Source organism: Tenrec ecaudatus, chromosome 4 (assembly GCF_050624435.1).
Source record: "Tenrec ecaudatus isolate mTenEca1 chromosome 4, mTenEca1.hap1, whole genome shotgun sequence".
NCBI lineage: Eukaryota > Metazoa > Chordata > Mammalia > Afrosoricida > Tenrecidae > Tenrec > Tenrec ecaudatus.
In genome coordinates, this window is record NC_134533.1 from 173,596,687 (window position 1) to 173,615,335 (window position 18,649).

At 41.7% G+C, this 18,649-nt stretch overlaps 1 protein-coding gene across 2 annotated transcripts in view; it reads right to left on the reverse strand.

The window, feature by feature from the left end:
• Positions 1-18,649, reverse strand: part of STAC (SH3 and cysteine rich domain) — a 188,827-nt gene that overhangs the window by 9,216 nt on the left and 160,962 nt on the right. For both annotated transcript variants that reach the window (XM_075548916.1, XM_075548915.1), the window contains 2 exons: positions 5,556-5,607; positions 5,167-5,304 (listed from right to left, as the gene is read on the reverse strand). In XM_075548916.1, the coding sequence (XP_075405031.1) occupies positions 5,167-5,304; positions 5,556-5,607 (190 nt within the window). The remainder of the gene's footprint in view (positions 1-5,166; positions 5,305-5,555; positions 5,608-18,649) is intronic.

The window sequence follows — 18,649 nt, forward strand, 5'->3', positions numbered from 1 at the left end:
CCTGCACATTGGAGCAGAACTGGGGCCCCAGGCTTTGCAGTGACTTTTTTGGAAGCAGCTCACGAGGCATTTCTTCCATTGTTCCAGGGCACCTCTGGGGGGGCTCACTCTCCACTCTCCGGGGTTGCAGTCGAATATGTTACCCTGTGAAGGGACTCTCATTAGATTATGCCTCAGCCTCCTCCTGTACTTACTGGTTTGTGAAATTTTATGCCTACAGTAACTTAGAACACGAAGAGGGAGACTCATTTTGAAATGTGATCTTAATGGGCGATCTTTTACATGTTAATTCTTTCAAGTGACCAACATCTCAACAAGTTTGCTTGGGTTGTTGATGACAAAGATTGAACATGGAAAATGTGTGCTGGCTTAGTGAAGGCAACATCTTTTGCTGCTTCAAGTCTGATTGGAATGCAGCAAAACACCTTCAGTTGTCACCGGATGACGCGAGGACTCAACGTGAGAATGAAAATGAGGGTCATTCTCAAACTTCCACTTTCATCAGAACACCTGGGCAGTGAGTAAAATATACTGAATTCCCAGGCTCTTCCTGGAAAGGCAGGAACTCTGGTGGCTCAGTGGCAACTGCAAGGACAGCAGTCTGAAACCACCAGCCATTCCTTGGAGCTTTCTCCTCCTGTCAAAGTTAGTCTTAGAAACACACAGGGCAGGTCTAGCCTGTCCTATAGGGTCACTATGAGTCGGCAGTGACTCCATGGAAGGGATTTATGTGTGTGTGTGTGTTGGGGGGTGGGGGAGAGTCCTGAGAGGCAGGTTTGAGGGAGAAGAGAGGCATCCAGACATCTACATTTTGAACAAAGTATCTGGGACTCTAATTCAGGTGGTCCAAGGCTTCACTTCAAGAAGCACTAGGCTAAACCAGGATGGAGCGTTATGGAGGTCTCCTGAACAGTATGGGCAGGCACTGCTGGTTCTGGGTTCTGGCCTGTTGTGTCTTGAACTTGTCTAGTTGGAGGGGCTGGGTTGCTTGCCTCATCCCCCACTCTCACCCGCACCCTCACCGATCATCAAGTCCACCCTGAAGATGGAGAAGTTGGAGAGTAAGCCTTTTTTTCAGGAAAGATTTCCTTGTGAAACAAGGCCACAGAGTTGGTAGAAGTCCTTGAGCAGCTGCTCTTTCTGGAAATTGATCAACTTGAGCAAATTTTAATTTGCTTTCTGCTTCCACTGATTTGTATTTTAATTGTCTAAGAAGAATTCTTAATCTCAAGTGGGGAAGCACAATATTATTCTGAGAAAAAAGATACATCAAATACACTAGCAGGATTGTTTAATCACATTTTGCCAAGAAAGATGATCACCCCTTCCAAGTTTATTTCACTCAGACTTTCCATAGTTTTGTCATGGGAATGATGCAGTTGGATAAACTTAGGAAAGTTCACAGTGTTGGCATGAAATCCAGCTGGGATGAGCCCCCGTTGGTTCTGTGCGGTGCGTGTGGGGTTAGAGACAGGGTGTCCGTCCAATGGGAGGACGCAATTGCCTGGAGTCAAGAATGACTCAGAGAGAGACTGTATGAGCAACACTTGTTAAAAATGGTTCCTCTCCTCTCAGGACAGACCCTTTTATGACCCTTGTCTTTGGTGACACTTGGAAGTCAAGCTATGTCAATGTTCCGTCCCTGTTCAGTCCATCCCATTCCATTTTATCCAGGGACCGTAACTCAGTGGTAAGCATGGCCTTGGGGTTTGAAGACCTATGTTTGACTCTCAGTTTGGCCACTTTGTAGATTTTTGCCCCTTGAACAAGGCACAATGTCTATAGGTCTGTGTTTCCTTCTTTATAAAATAACAATCATCACTAATGAAGCAAACCCATGGGTACTGTGGTTGGTAGGTGCCATTGAGTCAGTTCCTACTCTCCATGACTCTGTGTACAAGAGAATGAAATGCCACCTTGCCCTGCACCATCCTCAGTTGCAGCTACTGTGCCAACCTATCTTGTCAAGGGACTTACTCTTTTTCACCGCCCCTCCACTTTGCCAAGCATGCTTTTCTCCTGGCACAGGTCTCTCTTTATAACATGTCTAAAGTATGTGAGACAAAGTCTCACCATTCTTGTCACGGATGAGCATTCTGGCTACACTACCTTCAAGACAGATATGTCTGTTCTTGTGTCAGCCCAGGTACTTTCACCAACACAACGATTCAAATGCACTGATTTTTCTTCAGCCTTTCGGAGGCAATGTGCACCTTCTGCATGCATGCGATTGAAAATTCTCTTCGTGGGCAGCAAGGAGACCTCAAATACAACGTTGAAAGTACAACGGTTTCAAAAAAGCTCATAGAAAAATGAAATGAAAACATAATGGACTTTCTTATTCGAAGTCCCCTAATATATAAGCTTTAGAAATGTAAAATAATATTTACGTATGACATTATAAAATAATGACTAATGATAGTCATACTTATAATAACTACCCTTGTAACAAGGCCCATGGCACTTAATTTATTCTTTCCTTTTTATCTCCAACCAAGGGCTGCAGATAAAACTGTCTGCCAAGGAACAGATTCCCAAACAGATCATCACAATCCAAAAAGTAGTAGCATGTATGTTTATGGGAGACCGAGGGGTGTGTGCAGGTTTTCAGGAATGGGGGAACAGTGGGGTTCCTCCAGTGCACTGCCATTAAAAGAGGTTCACTCTCATAAAGTGACCTTGGCCTTTGCTTTGCCTCTTTGGGGAGCCTGCTGATAAACAATGAGCTGGGCAACACCAGTTCCCGGGAGAACGAGCAACTTTGCATGGGAAGGATCCGGACACCTTAGGCCAGGCATACTTCAAGCCGGCACATTGATTGCTACTGATCAGTAAGGCAGGAAGTCAAGGAAAGGGGTTGTTTAAGTTATAAGTGTACCTTAGAGAATGTATCCTGTAAGCTCGCCATTGAGTTGATTCTTACTGACCTAGACCCGATATGCAAGGGAGACCTGCCCTGTGTGCTGCCCAGAATGTTGTGCTTTACGTAAGTAGATGGACTCATCTTGGCCCCGAGAAGCGGCTGGAGGTGTCCAAGTGGTAGTCTTGCTGTTGACAGGCCCACGCACAACCCACTAATTCACTAGTACTCCTAGCTTTATAAAAGGGAAAAATACCAGTTTCAAGTAATCAAAGCTAAACAAATAGCATGTAAAATCTAGGGTGAAGTCATAGAGTGCAGTGACCCAATTTCATCAGGCTATTAGACGTTTTAATAATAAAACCCATTAGATGGCAAACACCTCTGAGGGCACTTGTATCTACATAAGCAGCACTTACTGTGATTAGATACTGAAGTTACGTATAGTAATCGTGAGATGTACTTGCGGATGCATGCAAATGCAAAGCAGAGACCAGGAAACAACCCGCAACCCTGATTACCTTGATAGTCTTGGATCCCAAAGCTAAGATTGAATACTTTAAACTGTACTTAAATAAATTTTTTTAATTCCCCCCCCTACTTAAATAAATTTTTATAAAATATTATGGAAGTCATTTAGATGGAGAAGAAAGGAAATCCCTTAAAGAAGCCTTCTTATTGCTTTCTTTCTCCTGCTTATATTGTTTCACTACATTAAATCATCAATCTTTAATCTATCCTTTTGTTGCTTATAAAACTCTCATTGAAGATGGAAACATCATATCTGAAGACCTCTACCCTGTTCTCCTCAGACTCCCTCCTTCCTTCCTACATTTCTGCCTCTGAACAAGGCACAATCTCTATGAATATTTTATTTCCTTATTTATACAACACCAATTATCAATAATGTAAGGAATTTATGGGCAACTATGAGATCTCAAATACGATGTTGTAAGCACAAAGCCTTCAAAAAGCTCATGGAAAAATGAAATGAAAGATAGTGGACTTTTTTTCATGAACTTTTGAAGTCCCGTGGTATATAAGCTGTATAAACATATAATAATATGCATGTATTACATTATAAAATAATGACCAGTAATCATCATCATGCTATACATAAGATTACCAGGGGTCACAACCAGCTTGTGAGCATCTAGAAACAACAATAGCATGAAAGCTTTCTCTGTTTCTGTCTAGTGTCCCCCACGGACCATCTTGCTGTGGTAGGAGCAGAAAGACTGTTAGGGTTGGCAAGGGGAGGGGGAGGTCAGGAGGACTTTTAGGACCCAGGGTCAGGTCAGAAGCTCTGTCTGGGTCCAGTAATAAAATCAAGTCTGTAGACTTCGTTTGCATCTCGTCCATTGTGTTCATCTCGGGGAACGGTGACGGGGATCTGGGGCTGGATTGCAACAGTCTATCATCAGAACACCATTGAATTTGCCCTTTCCGCCTAATGCATTCCAGTGAGGAAAACATTTTGTGGATTTAGTAACTCTGTTGCTGTGTAGTTATTCCTATACTTGAATTTTGAACCTCATTGTGATGATGCCTTCTTGCATATAAAATTGTCCCCTGCATTCATGGGGGAGAGCACTTTGATGGCTCTTATTACATGGCGCCATATCACCATCTCAAATGAGTGGAACAATTTATCTGGGGATTTAGGAAAATGCCAGTGTCACTGAGCTGACTCCCCCCTGGGTTAACAATATAGGGGAAATAACATTCAACATGACACTGGAACAAGATGGTGTCACATACTTAGCAGATCTAATGTAGGACAATATCTAGGGCATAGATCTGAGATGGTGACCTGAGTCTCTGTGTTGCGTCTATGTTGCCTCTATGTCTCTATGTTGCCACATGAAGGTATCATGGGTTTCAATGAATAAGCGGAACAGTATGACTTGCAAGAGATCTTTGTGACTGGAAGCGAATGCTATGAACCATGAGATGCTGACACAAAAACATGAAAGTGTACCCAAAAGGTAAGGAGGAATGAACCACAGAGTAGTAGCCATTAGTACAAATCCCAGACTAAAGTAGCCACCCACGCCAGGGACCAGTAGTACCCAGATGAAACCATGGGACCAGATGTCCTCATCCTACCACCATGGTGTTACGGACATTTCCTCTTGTGAGTAAATGTCACCAATTGAGCTTCCTAGAATTTTGGTTTTGCAGCCTTTGACTCTAGTACACGAATGGCATTGGATTAAGTATATCTTGTCCCAAGGCGAATCCCCATATGTTCAATGACTGTGACATTTGTTCAAACTTTGAACGAGTTTCTGTGCTTCACTTACCTGGTTCTCTTTCAGTGTTATCTGTCCCTGTTCCTTGCATCCAGTGAACGCTCTAACGCATCTAAAAATCTTCTCATCTTGTTGCACTCTCTGAACAAAGTTGGCTGGAAAGAAGCCAACCCTGTCTTGAATTTTCCCCTGGAAGGAAAAGGAAACACACACCAACAGTCGTAGTGTTCACTATCATTAGAGTTCCCAAACCAAAACCAAAACTCATTGCCATTGAGTTGATGCCATTTCAGAGTGACCCTGTCAGACAGAGTCACGTGCTCCCATGGGTTTCCAAGACTGTAACTCTTTCCACAAGTAGCAAGCCCCATCTTTTCCCCAACGCTAACCACTAACCAACATGGGATCCCAGAGTTACTTAAAAAAAAAAAAATGCTTACCTTCCACCAGTCTTCATTGGAATCCTCTAGGAGAGTAATCATGTCTCCTGGTCTGCAGTGGAGAATGGATGAGTTGGGTAGGGATGTAAAGAGGGGAAAAAGAAAAAAATAATACTTAGAAGCCATAAGTCATTTTCCATTTAGCCAAACAAGTCTAAAATGTAATAGAAATGGTTTGTACCAGTTCTTCCTATACAGTGAGAGCAAGTATAGTTTTGGGGTTGCATTTTTAAAACTAACCTTTAGCTTTATTTTTATACATTGACTTTACTTTTATTTTTTAAGGCTAGTTTTTATACATGTAATTAAAAATCATGTGCACATTATATAAGCCATCAAAATTGGGAAATTGATGAGTTTCATGTCTCCATATTCTGGAAATGATCAGGCAAATGGATTTCTATTTATTATGCTAGGCCATTTTCTATGTACCATATATAGTCGAGTATAAACTGAGTTTTTCAGCACATATTTTTGCAGTTTTTGTGGTAAAATTATGTTTCTTGGCTGATATTTAGGTTGGCTTATTCTTGAGTATATATGGTAATTAGGTTTATAGATAGACATGTATATTTACTCATATTTGGCTTTTTTGTACTATTAGTATTTAGAATTCATTATTGTCTACATGCTCAGAACCTTCTAGAAACTTGTATCATTTTTTTTAGTTATCCCTATTTTCTTTTGCCTATCACCTTTCACACTAGCCTAATCTGGAATTTTCGTGGTAGATTGCTATGTACACACATAAGTGTGCTTATATCATTAATAAAGAAATATGTGTGCTCAATTTGAGACATATTATGTTTCTTGTTGCTATTCTTGTCATATCTGCTGTATTTGCCAGTGTCGTATTTGCCATTTTTGTTTGATTTTGTGTGTGTTCAGATATGTGTAGGCATGTGTGTGAATGTGTATTTCACTTCCTCCTACATACAACTAGAGAAAAGATCAAAGCTGTCAAGGATTTCACAATCAATGCTCATGGATGTAGCAGTCAAAAAATAAAATGATGTACTGCACTGGCCAAATTTGCTGCACACGATCTTTTTAAAGTGTGGAAGATCAAGGTTACCACTTTGAGGACTCAGGTGCACCTGACCCACGCCAGGGTATATCCAATTGCCTCATACACATATGAAAGCTGGACAATGCATAAGGAAGACCAAAGGAGGACTGCGCTGGTGAAGAATATTGAAGTACATGGACGCCAGAGAACAAACACATCTGCCTTGCAAGAAGAACAGCCAGGCTCCTTAGAAGTGAACATGGAGGCTTTATCTCACATATTTTGGACACGCTATCGGAGCTATCAGTCCCTGGAAAAGGACACCAGGCTTGGTACAGTGGAGTGTCAGCCGAAGAGGAACACTATCATTGAGATGGGCGCAGACAATGGCTTCAACACGGGCTGAAGCGTAACAATGGCGAGGTTGGTGCCGGCCTGGACGGACAGCGCTCCACTCTGTTGTGTGCAGGGTTCTCTTGAGCCGGAATCAACTCAAGGGCATCTAAGCACCACAGCAGCCGCCGCTAAGGAGAAAGGTGAAACGAACTGTCTGCTCCCAGAAAGAGTTACAGCCTCAGAAACCCAGTGTAGATTGCTGGGAATTGGAATCAAGTTGATGGTAGTGGGTTTGGTTTAAATTATTTTTATTTTTACAGTCTGAAGACTCATTTCTCAGTTTGGAAAACATTGTTGACTATTTCTTTCAGTGTTCTCTGCATTCCATTCCCCCCCCCCCCGCCCCGGCCCCGGGGTCCTTTTCTATGGAAAACGTCTAGTCAACTCATGTTGAACCTTCTGAATAAATCTTCTACAACTTTATCTTTTTATACATTTCCTATCTATTTTCCTCTATGTTCTTAAATTTTTCTTAATTTTATCTTCCTAAAAACATATTTTGTGTTCAACTGGGTCTCTTCTATCACTTAGCATTCAGAAAAAAGTTTTATTTCCCCAAGAGTATTTACCACTTTCTGAATGTGTCCTTTCTACCCGAAACACGTTCTATTATGGATGCAATATTATGGAAGATCTTACTGAGGATGTTATTATATTTTTAAAACAATATTTCTCATCTTTCCAGAATGATTTGTTTCCTCTACTACTTGTCAGTCACTTCAATCAGGGGATTTCTCCAACTGTGTCATGTGCTTGCCGTCTATATTAATGAATGGGACTCGATGTTGCATGAATATGGAGAGGGTTGGAGAATTTTTTCCATTAATGTAATCAGTTCACTTCAGACACCCCTAAGCTCGTGAGTGAATTGGCTGGCAGCTCAGTATCTCCTCATGTGCACTCTTACAATGAAAGGCTTTTGTTTGTTTGCTTGTTTGTTTTTGGTTTCTGAGCGTCCTGACTGTACTGTCCCCAACCCAATTCCAGTTGCATCAATCTGTTAATAAAATTCCCCCAAAATTCTGGCTTTCTCTTGGCATCTTGATTATGGTCATGGATACATTTGTTCCTTAAGTAACCCCTATTTTCTCACAGTTCGTGGAGCTGAAGCAAGCGGGGAATGTAGATTTGGGTGCCCATTTTGCTCTTCGGATACAATTTCCTCTGCTGTCATTTTCAATTCTAAGTTAATATCTACCTTCACAGGGGATTCCATGCACCTGAAGCATTAAATACAAATGGCATTACGGTATTTCAACACTCACAGTGTCGTGCCGATGCCCCAGAGAGTGAGATGGCTGAAAACCATTCCTTCCGAGGTGGCGGATTTAATTAAGTAGCAAAGACGAATGTCAATGCAGATAAATATTTTTAGCTCCAGCTGAGTTTATTTAACCTAATAATCCAGGGAACGATTTGTTGTTATCAAACACAGTGGTTTTGCTGCTGGGTTGACAGAAACTGTAAGTAGGTGGAATGAGGCTCGTGGGAGAAGGGACCTTTTCCTAAGGGTAAAAGGCGAGGCTCTATGGATCTGATCCTCTACTTTTATTGTTTAGAGACTCGTTCTCTACCAGGTGCAGATGTGGACAGTCCTGGAGCACATGAGCCGTGCTAATGAAATGACGCTTGAGCATGAGATAGTCACTGGAATTCAAGCTATGATTTTATAAGACATACCAGGCACACTCCTGGCAGTGTGATGGGGACGCTCTTTTTCCCTAATAAGAGAGTTTCTTCAGGATCAGAGAATTGTTTGATGAATGGGAAGGATTACTGGATACATCTTGCTCTTTATTCGTTTGTTTTTGCACTCATCCAACACCTATTTATAGATACCTCTTATGAGAGAGGCCCTTTAGTAGGAACTGAGTATTCTTTTGCCAAATTATAAAGTCTTCACTAGGCCTAATAGTCTGGCATGAGAGATAGACAGAAAACAAGTAAAAATTGAATAAAATTTGTAATATTGGCTATACTAGCTGTCATCAGGTCAATTCTGAGTCATAAGGAACCTGTAGGACAGGGCAGAACTGCCTTCTTGGGGCTCCACACCTGTACCTCTCTCTGGGAGTAGAAAGTCCCGTCTTTCTCCTGATATGTTATTTCTACATTTTAAATATTAAAAGTTATAAAATGTTTAATAGACATAAAAATATATTTATAATTTACACATCATAATATATGCATCATTTATAGTAATTACAGAGTGTTTTAATATGAACACAGGATACAGAGTAAAAGTGTGTCCTATTTAGATGACCAAATACACTAATCATCTAGATGGGACACCTGGGGCAACCCTTTTGCTGTAGGGAGAATCTTTCTCTAGAGCAGTACTTGGATTTCAGACAGCAAGCTGTGTAATACCTGAGTCACCAAACCTACAGTTGATGAAATTTGTAGACTATACCCTTGCCAGACATCATGAAACTTTCTCACTGAAGTATGTTTTCAACACTGTGTTCCAGATGGTGGGTCTGAGTTGGCAAACAAGTTAAAATCACTCTGCTACCTCTTCTATGTAGAGAAGGCAAGGCTGCCGTTTGTCTTGAAGGACTAGAGGCCTAGTGGCTACCATTCTTTTCCTAACGAGGCACCAGGATGGACAACCCTGAAGCTTGAGTCTCTGCCTCCTGTCATTTCATTCTCCTTTCCATGAGACAATGATGTCTTAATTCATAGGAACCCACTCCAGAAAGTGTGAGACAATCTACTCTGGCCGAACGGCTCTTCTTTCTTTCAAGTGATGGCATGTTGTCGATCTATTATGTACAGATCTTACAATTTAACTTTTCCCTTATTTTCAAATTCCTGGAGGTCAATTTACTAGGTCCTAAATTCTCTCTCTCTCTTTAAGTCTCCTTTGTGTAAGTTAATCAATATACTTATCTATATAGGTAGAATTGAATTATACTTTTGTTTTATATCATGATATCTCATGCTCTTTCTCTCTAGGTAGGTAGGTCAATAGAGAGAGGGATAGACAGGTAGGTAAATAGATAGATAAATAGATAGGTAAATAGATAGATATATAGATAGGTATATAGACAGATAGAGCATGACATAAAACAAAAGGATAATTCAATTTGTGAAAAACAAAAGGATACATTTCCCACTTGGTGCAGGTAGCACAGAGCACCCCAGCTCCTTTTTGCTTTTGTTTGCTCACTTTGGCCCAGTGTGAGATGCAGAGGTCTTTTTTATAATGATGTTGTAGATTGAATTGTGGCTTCCTAAATATAGGTTGGAGCTCTCCCTCTTGTACCGAAGAATGCGGCCCTTTTGGGAATGGGGTCTTTGGGCAAAGAGTCATACTGGAGCTGAGTGGTATCTCAGAGAAGGGGAAAGGACCATGGGCACAGAGAAAGGATAGGCATATGTGAATAGAGGCAGCTGTAGTTTAGACGAAGGGATACCAACGATACCAACGATGGCTTGGCGCCTCCAGAGGCTAGAAGAGGCAGGAAACACTCTCTCCCCAAACAGCTGCCCTCATTTGGACTTCTCGCCTCGCAAAGTGTGCGACAGTTAAACAACCATCTGTTGTTTGAAGCCCTCCACTTTAGTATTATTATTGTTGTCATAACAGCCTTCGGAAACGAATACATCTGATTTATGGAAAGCATGAAGTGGTGAGGGCACTGTGGGCTAATGAAAACAGGAATGAAACAACAAAAAACAACTAACAACAACAGCAACAAAAAACCCAAAAGCAAACGTAGTGCCATCAACTCAATGCTGACTCATAGAGACCCTATAGGACAGGGTAGACCTGCCCTTGTGAGTTTGAGACGGGAGTTTTTTTTTTTTTAAATTGGTAACTGATATTTCATTGGTTGTTTTAAGGATCAGTACAGAGAAATAATAAATTATTTTTATATAATTCATTTTTGTTTGTTTGTTCGGGGTCACACTGGCAGTATTTCTGATGTTTGTGGTTGGAAGGGGATGAGAGGGCAGGCAGTTTGATCACTTTGCTGCTATCGGCTGAGGATGTCCTTGGAAACTGACTTCACTCAGTATCCACTGCCAAGGAAAGACACGAGCTCTGTCAGGATCTCTAGCCTGCTCTGGATATCGGGCCTGCTCAAAACTGGAACTTTTTATGTTAGTAGAAAGTCCTATCTTTCTCCCACAGAACAGCTGGTGGTTTCGAACTGCTGACCTTATGGTTAGCAGTCTAATGCAGAACCACTACACCACCAGGGCTCCTTCACTACGAGATCACAGAAATGATGAAGAGGATCAAGAGTTTATTTGTGAGGGTACATATCCTTGCATGTGAGTGTTGATAACTGATAGCTGGGTTCCTTCTCAAGGATTCAATGCCTCCCCTGTTTCTTAATTCTCTGCTAGGACATTCAAACTTCTCTTATACTGCTAGGTAAAGCAGCTTCAGGGACTGAGAAGACACAGTGTGAACACAACATGGGAACAATGCAAACTGAGTCTAACCAACAAAAAGAAACCCTTCTGTAAAGACTTCCCAGCCAGGAGGCTCCTGGAGTTGTCTGAGGTCCCCTTGCCTAGTCCCTATCCATGTGGAACACAGCTCCCTGGGTGGGGGGGGGGGGTGCAGAGACTGCTAACTGGCCACTGCTTCCACGAAGCACCGTCTCTACTACGAGACTATCCAAGACCTCCTCCTGCTTTTCCTTTAGGAAGAGGGTGTTCAAGGACTCGGTTTGTTTTCTGAGTGCTTTGAATATACTGAATATTTTAAAACCTAAAGGGCATTTGTCTTCCTTATTCTACTATTCTCTTTCACTTCGAGTATATGGAAATTAAATAACACTCAGATATTTCTTGAATATTTGTGACATGCAAAGTCTTGGTGTGCCCTGGGGATGCAAAGATGAAAATATATTTCTAAGCCCCTGTTTTATTATCTGTAAGATGACGTTAATAGTAGGCTGCATATCTCACAATTTTTTGAAGATTAAATGAAGAAATATTTGTAAACTATATGACAACCCCCAATAAAAGCAAAACCCCTTGCCACTGAGTTAATACTGATTCATAGAGACCTGTCTTGGTTATCTAGTGTTGCTACAAAATAAGTAGCATAAGTGGATAGCTTTAACTAACCAAAATTTATTCCCTTAAAGTTTAGGAGGCTTGAAGTCTGAATTCAAGAAGCCATCTGTGGGAAGGCGTTCTCTCTCTGTTGGTTTTATTTTCAGGGCTAGGTCCTTGTTTCCTATCAATCTGGATGGGCTCGATATCCCTTGGAGATTTCCATGTATCTTGGTAATGATCTTCCCTTGAATCTAAGGGGTTCTCTGTACAGGGACCCTGGATCCAAAGGACATGTTCCTCTCCTGGTTCTTCTCTCTCCTTTTGATACAAGGTCATGAGGTTACATCCCAAGACTTTGGTCTGAGTAAAGGTGCTGTATCCCAACCTAATCCACTTACAATTGTTTGGTTGATCAAGTCAGATGACACCATGAGAGGATTACATTAGTATGCAACTGCCCACATCACTGAAAATCATGGTCCAGTCATGTTGATCAATATTATTTAGGGATACAATTCACCCATGACATCATTCTGTAGAGCAGATTAGAACTGTTCCCCAGGGTCTCTCAGGCTATCAATCTTGATGGAAGCACAACCACCCCATCTTTTTGCTTTGGAGCAGCTGCTAGGTTCAAATCACTGATCTTGTTGGTTAGCTGCTGAGCGCTGAACCAATGAGGAGCTACCAGGGATCCTCATTACCATAATAAATGGATGCCATTTTTGCTGTTAGGATATACTTACTACCCTCAAGCTCTTTGTAATCTCAAAAGGGAAAGACACAGAAATTGATAATTTGCAGTAAATTTCATTGCTGACTGGGGAAGAAATACACTAGGGGTTGTGCACAAGGACGTGATTGATTCCAAAGAAATTCCAAAATAAATCTTCCTTTGCGTTTCAGCCACTTCCATTATAATAGGTCACCCGTGAGCTATGTTTACTGTGCTAAGCGGTTGTGTGAATTAAATAAGAAAGACTATGTGAAATTCTTTAGTACTGTGAGAGGGACACACTACGGGCTTACTGAACGCAAATTTCCTTCTCCAAAGGTGATTTTCATTTTGAAGATGAGATGATCTAGTGAAGATTGCATTTCAAGTGCGGGTTCCCTCAGGATTTCGGCAAGAGTGATTGGTTGGTTAAACCATCTTTCACTTCTTGTCTTGAGTGACTTCAGGCATTGCACTTTGCTGTGATTCAGGGCTCTGGGGAAACATTTCCGGGTCTTCATATCCCCCTCACAATCTCATCCTCCCATTCCAGGTAATGACCCCAGACGGAAGCCGGGCCCTGGGGGTTGCAGCTCGTATTCGAGGACCAGGTGGAGAAGGAGGTAAGGGGAAAGTTGGCCTGGCTGAGGATAGCAAAACGACACAGAGGAGGACAGGAGTTACCCTCCAGTGATGCCACATCACCAGCTTCATTTTACACCAACATGGACAGCAACTCTGCTAAATCAAGTCACCACCTTGTCAAAACTTCCCAGAACTGCATTTTATTCCAGGGCCATGTCGGCTAGCTGTAATATTCCTTAGCCTTTCCCACTCACGAGGCACAAGAGCTCCATATCAAGTTTCTGGCAACCGAAGGCTCCCAGCCAAAACAGATGTCCTGGAAAATTAAGCTACGGGGAACCCTAAAAGGAGCCAGCCAAATGGCTCCATTAATTTTAGATCTACTGCTTTTTGCTTTCTTCTAGACCCATCTCCCCAGTTTCCATTACCCTCATCCAGAATCTGTTGCAGTCCAGGCACAATGGTGCATAAAAAAGGAAGCCCTGAATTATCCAGTTCCATTTAATCTCAAGCCTGGCATCCTCAGACTGCCCGTGTGTCCCCGAATGCATAGAGCAGCCAGGAGGAGAACAAACCATTCCGTGAGAGGGCCATGTAGAAGGGTTTGGTAAATGTTCCTGAACTGTCATGGAGCACGCTCTCCAGCTCCTAATTGTGAGAGGCATTTGAGCCAGAGGGAGGCTGCTAAACACATTAGTGACATTTGGGAAGAGCTGGGTTTCTTGACATCGTGCAGCAGCAGAGCATAAGATGCGTCAGAGACGTTCCTCAAATAGCCTTAATTGCATTTTGATGTCCTGGTGACTGTGAAGATTATTTTTAAATCAAATTGGTGCATTAGAATTACATTTAGTTTTAATTAAGTTGATGCATTTGCTAAGCAGTAATGTACTTAGAGAATGGAAACGAGGCTCCGAGGGAGTCTTATTCTGTCTTACTCTGTCTCAAGGGCTGTCTCTTCTAATTTTATGCTGGGTTTATCAAATCTCATGGAGGGAAAGACATTAGAACATAAACGGGAAGGCAAATATCCAGTGTAGAGCAATGTACAGAATACTGACTGAGAATCTGGAAACCTGCTATTGTTCCGAATTATTCTCAAATCTGACAGGTGATCTGAACTCAGGGAACACTTAACAATGCAGATTTCCAATTCCAGCATGACTTTCTACGTCTTGATGGAGCCCAGAAATGATCATTTCAACAATATTCTCCAAGAGATTCTTCTGACTTGTAACCATCGTTTTCTCTCTTCTGTCATACAGACCTCCCCCACCCCTGTCATTAAGAATAAAGTGCTCCCTATGGCTTTGAGGTTGTATATCTTTACAAGAAATCCTGATATTTCTCCTGATTAATATAATAGGTAGTTCCTTGATTATGAATAAGATTTGTTCCAAACTGTGCCTTTATGTCTTTAAATGGGATTTGTGAGGCAGACCAGGTGTGGAAGGCCTGGCGCCTTTTCAATGATGGAAAAGCTTCACATGCAGCATGTGGCGGTCACTGTGAAGAATTTGTTGTGTTGAAGGGGTCGGTTCAATCATGTCAGAGTGAGGCCATATTAAAATAATATTAAAGGGGAAGTAGGAGTCATCCATTAGTAAATCAGATATTTGTATCTCAAGGAACTTTCTATACTTTGCGTTCCTGGTTGGCCTCAGATATTTACTAACATATTCCAAGGAGATGTTAGGAAAAGTTATGATCAATGTTTGTGGTAGTTCCATAATCTGGTATCAATTTTGGATTTGAGAGGATTAAGAATGGAGGGGTGGAGTCTAGTCTGTCAATCGGGTCATAGCCAATGAGGCCTCTGTGTGAGCATGGCCTTCCTCTGAGGATTCTGGGAAGTCTTTTTATTTTTTCCTACTTGGAGGTGGGAGATTCTCTCTCTCTGCTCAGTCCCTTGGAGATGGTCTACTGACACATGGCACTATGCTGATAGACCCTGTGCTTTGGGAACTAAAGGAGCCACGTGGAGACTCCTGCCAGCACTGAGATGCTTACAACACCACTGGATCCAAAGACTTTCTATTCACTGGTCTGTAAACATCCTGTATTCGGCATCATTGCGTGTGTTTCATGAGTCTGAAGAGGACTTTATAGGTGGATATCGGACATTGGGGCTAATATTGGCTTTATGGGCTTGGACTGGACTGGGTTGAGATGCTTTCTTCAAGTACAATTACCCTTTATATAGCACTCGCTCTTATACACACGTTATGAGTGTCTATGAATTTGTTTCTGTACTCTACACGGACTAACACAATGTTGAAATGAATAAAAAAATCACTGATTCCTGTGTCCTGTCTAGTGCACACCTCAATTATATTTCCCTTTCCTTTTTATTATTTTTGAGCTATTTTACATCCTAACCAGTTGTAGAAGATAATAATTGAAATGATTCATGTCCAAAAAATGCATGTGAATTGTATTTTATGGAATGCAATCAGCAATAACAAATACTAGGTGATGAAAATGGTTTGTGCTTCTCTACTAACCTAACGGTGGAGGGTTTGAATCCATTCAGGGGCACTGAAGAAAATAATGGCCTTAAAACCCATTTCTGATAAGATTACAGCTAAGAAGACCCTGTGGTGAATGGTTCTACTCCCTACATAACACATGGGGTCGCCATCAGGAATAATTGGCTCCATGGAAACTGATGACTCCTTTGACTGGAGTGACTCTTCATGAACACACACCACTGATTACAAACTTATACGTTTCAAGGACTGGACACTAGAATCCTAATAGATTTACAGAAAGTCATGTGAGTAACACCCAAAGAAAAGGGAATGTAAACGGCCTGACAAAAGTGAACAATGTCCCTTAAGACATCTACCAAGACCCCAACCCATGTAGTTGTTCCAGGAGCCTGACCATGTGCGAGAAAATCCTGGGATGACAGGGCCCAGAAGTTGACTTTGAGTAAAGGATCATCAACAGGAATGTACTTTTGTGGTACACTTTTCATTTTTTAACTGTAAAAATACAGCTAGCAGGACAGTGCCAAATCCACATTGTTCACATGGATGTTTCAATAAAACCAATCAATATGATATGATATCTTCATATCCATCATATTGTGTAACTTCTGCCAGGGTTCACGGCCACATTTTCCACTCTGGGGCACTTTTCCATATGACTTCCCTGGAGGAGCTTTAGGTCTGGGAATATCCCCAAATTATGCACATAGTGGTGTATTTTCTCCTGGCCTGTTATCTTTTGTTGAATTTCCAAAGTAGTTCAAATATCTCCCAAATGTAAAGCACCGTAAATTGCCTCATTAGAAAATGAATGAAACAGCCCATGTCTATTCACTAAACATTATCAAGTTAAGACAGAATATTTAGAGTCAAGATGGGTTTGAATGAAATTATCTCAATGTGGTCTTGCCCCTGTGGTGAATTTCCCACCATTTCTCTTTGTAATGATATTTGCATTTTCCTGCAGTTGGGAAGCGCTTAAAAGTGATTTTCTTGCTCTGCAAGTTTAAACCCATTCTTTCTTTATACGTTTGTTTCCTCATTGGAAAGAGAGAATGACTGCTCACTGACTTGGCTTCACAGGATTCATGTGGCCTCTTTCTGGGAGATGTGGCTTGGTTATGATGCTGTCTTCTTGCAGAGATTTCTCTGACCTTCCAAGGTTGCTTTGGATGCCACTTTGAGGGGCAGGCTACTGTTGCATTCTGGACTCCTCCAACCACAAGAACTACTCTTTGGCTGTGCCCAGCTACACAGCTTCTTGAGTTTTTAAGACTCAAAACCAAATCCCAAACCAAACCAGTGGCCATCGAGTTGATTTTGACTCCTGGTGATCCCATGCGTGTCAGAGTAGCATTGTGGTCTCTCAGGTTTCCAATGGGTATTTTCTCAGATACAGATTGCCAGGCCCTTCTTCGGAGGTGCCTCTGAGTGAACTCTCCCAACTGAGCATTTTAAAGATCTGTCTCACTCCGGCACTCCTGCTTAAGTCCAGTCCTGTGAATTGTTTGGCATGCAGAGAATGTTTTTGTAGGTGCCATTGAGTCAATTCCAAATTCGTAGCAACCCTATGTAAAACAGAATGGAACACTGCCCAGTCATGCCGCTCTCACAAGCATTTCTGTATTCGAGCCCATTGTTGTAGCTCCGGTGTCAATCTATCTGTTGAAGTTCTTACTCTTTTGCTGACCCTCTGCTTCACCAAGTGTAATGCCTTCCTCCAGAGACAGGCCCCTCTTGATTACGCGTCCAAAGTATGCGAGATGATGTCTTGCCACCCTCACTTACAAGGTACATTCTGGCTATACTGCCTCCACCATCGATTTCTTCTTCCTTCTGGCAGACAGTGGCACACACAATATTTTGTGCCGACATTGAAGTTCAAAGACACTAATTCTCCCTCTGTCTTCCTTAGTCATTGTCCAGCTTGAATATGAATATAAAGCAAGTTAAAATATTGTGGGCTGGGTCAGGCTTACTTTAGTACTCAAAGTGACATCTTTGCTCTTGACCACTTAGAAGGCAGTCCTTTGCGGTAGATTTGGTCAGTGCAACACTGCACTTGATGTCGGGACTGCTGTTGCTGTGAGTGTTGATTGGGGAGCAAAGTAAAACGAAGTCCTTGACAGCTTCGATCTCTTCTCCATTTATGATAATGTTGCTCATGGATCCAACTGTGAGAATTTTGTTTTCTTTGTTGAGGTGTAAGCCATATGTCCATGACTTTATAAGTAAGCGCTTCAAGTCCTCTTCACTTTCAGAAAGCAATATTGTCTCATCTGCATATCACAGGCTGTTAATGAATTTTCCTTCAATTACTGATGTCATGTTCTTCTGCAGCTAGTCTCGCTTCTTGAATTATTTGCTAAGCATACAGATAGGATCTGGTGAAAGGCTCGAACCCTGGCACATGTATTTTCTGATTTTAAGCCATACAGCATCCCCATGCTCTGTTTAAATGTATGAGTTCTGCATGAACATCATGAACTGCTCTGGAACACCATTTTTCACGTTATCCATGATGTGTTATGATTTTTGCGTGTTATGCTTTGTTATGATCCTTAAATAGCTTTGTGTAGTCCATAAAATAAAATAAACATCTTTCTGGCATTCTGTGCTTTCAGCCTAGATTCATGTGTGATCAGCAATGGAATTTTCCCTTGCAAGCCCTCTTCTCAATCGGGTTTGGATTCGGCAGTTTCCTCTCCGTGTACTGCTTCCAGTTACTTTTGCATTTTCTTCATGAAAGTTTCACTTGTGTTTGATGTTAATGATCTTATTTGCTAGTATCCTCATTATTTTGGATCATCTTACTTCAGAATGGGTGTGTAAATGGAGCTCTCCCAGTCTGTTGGTCAGGTTACTTTCTTCCAAA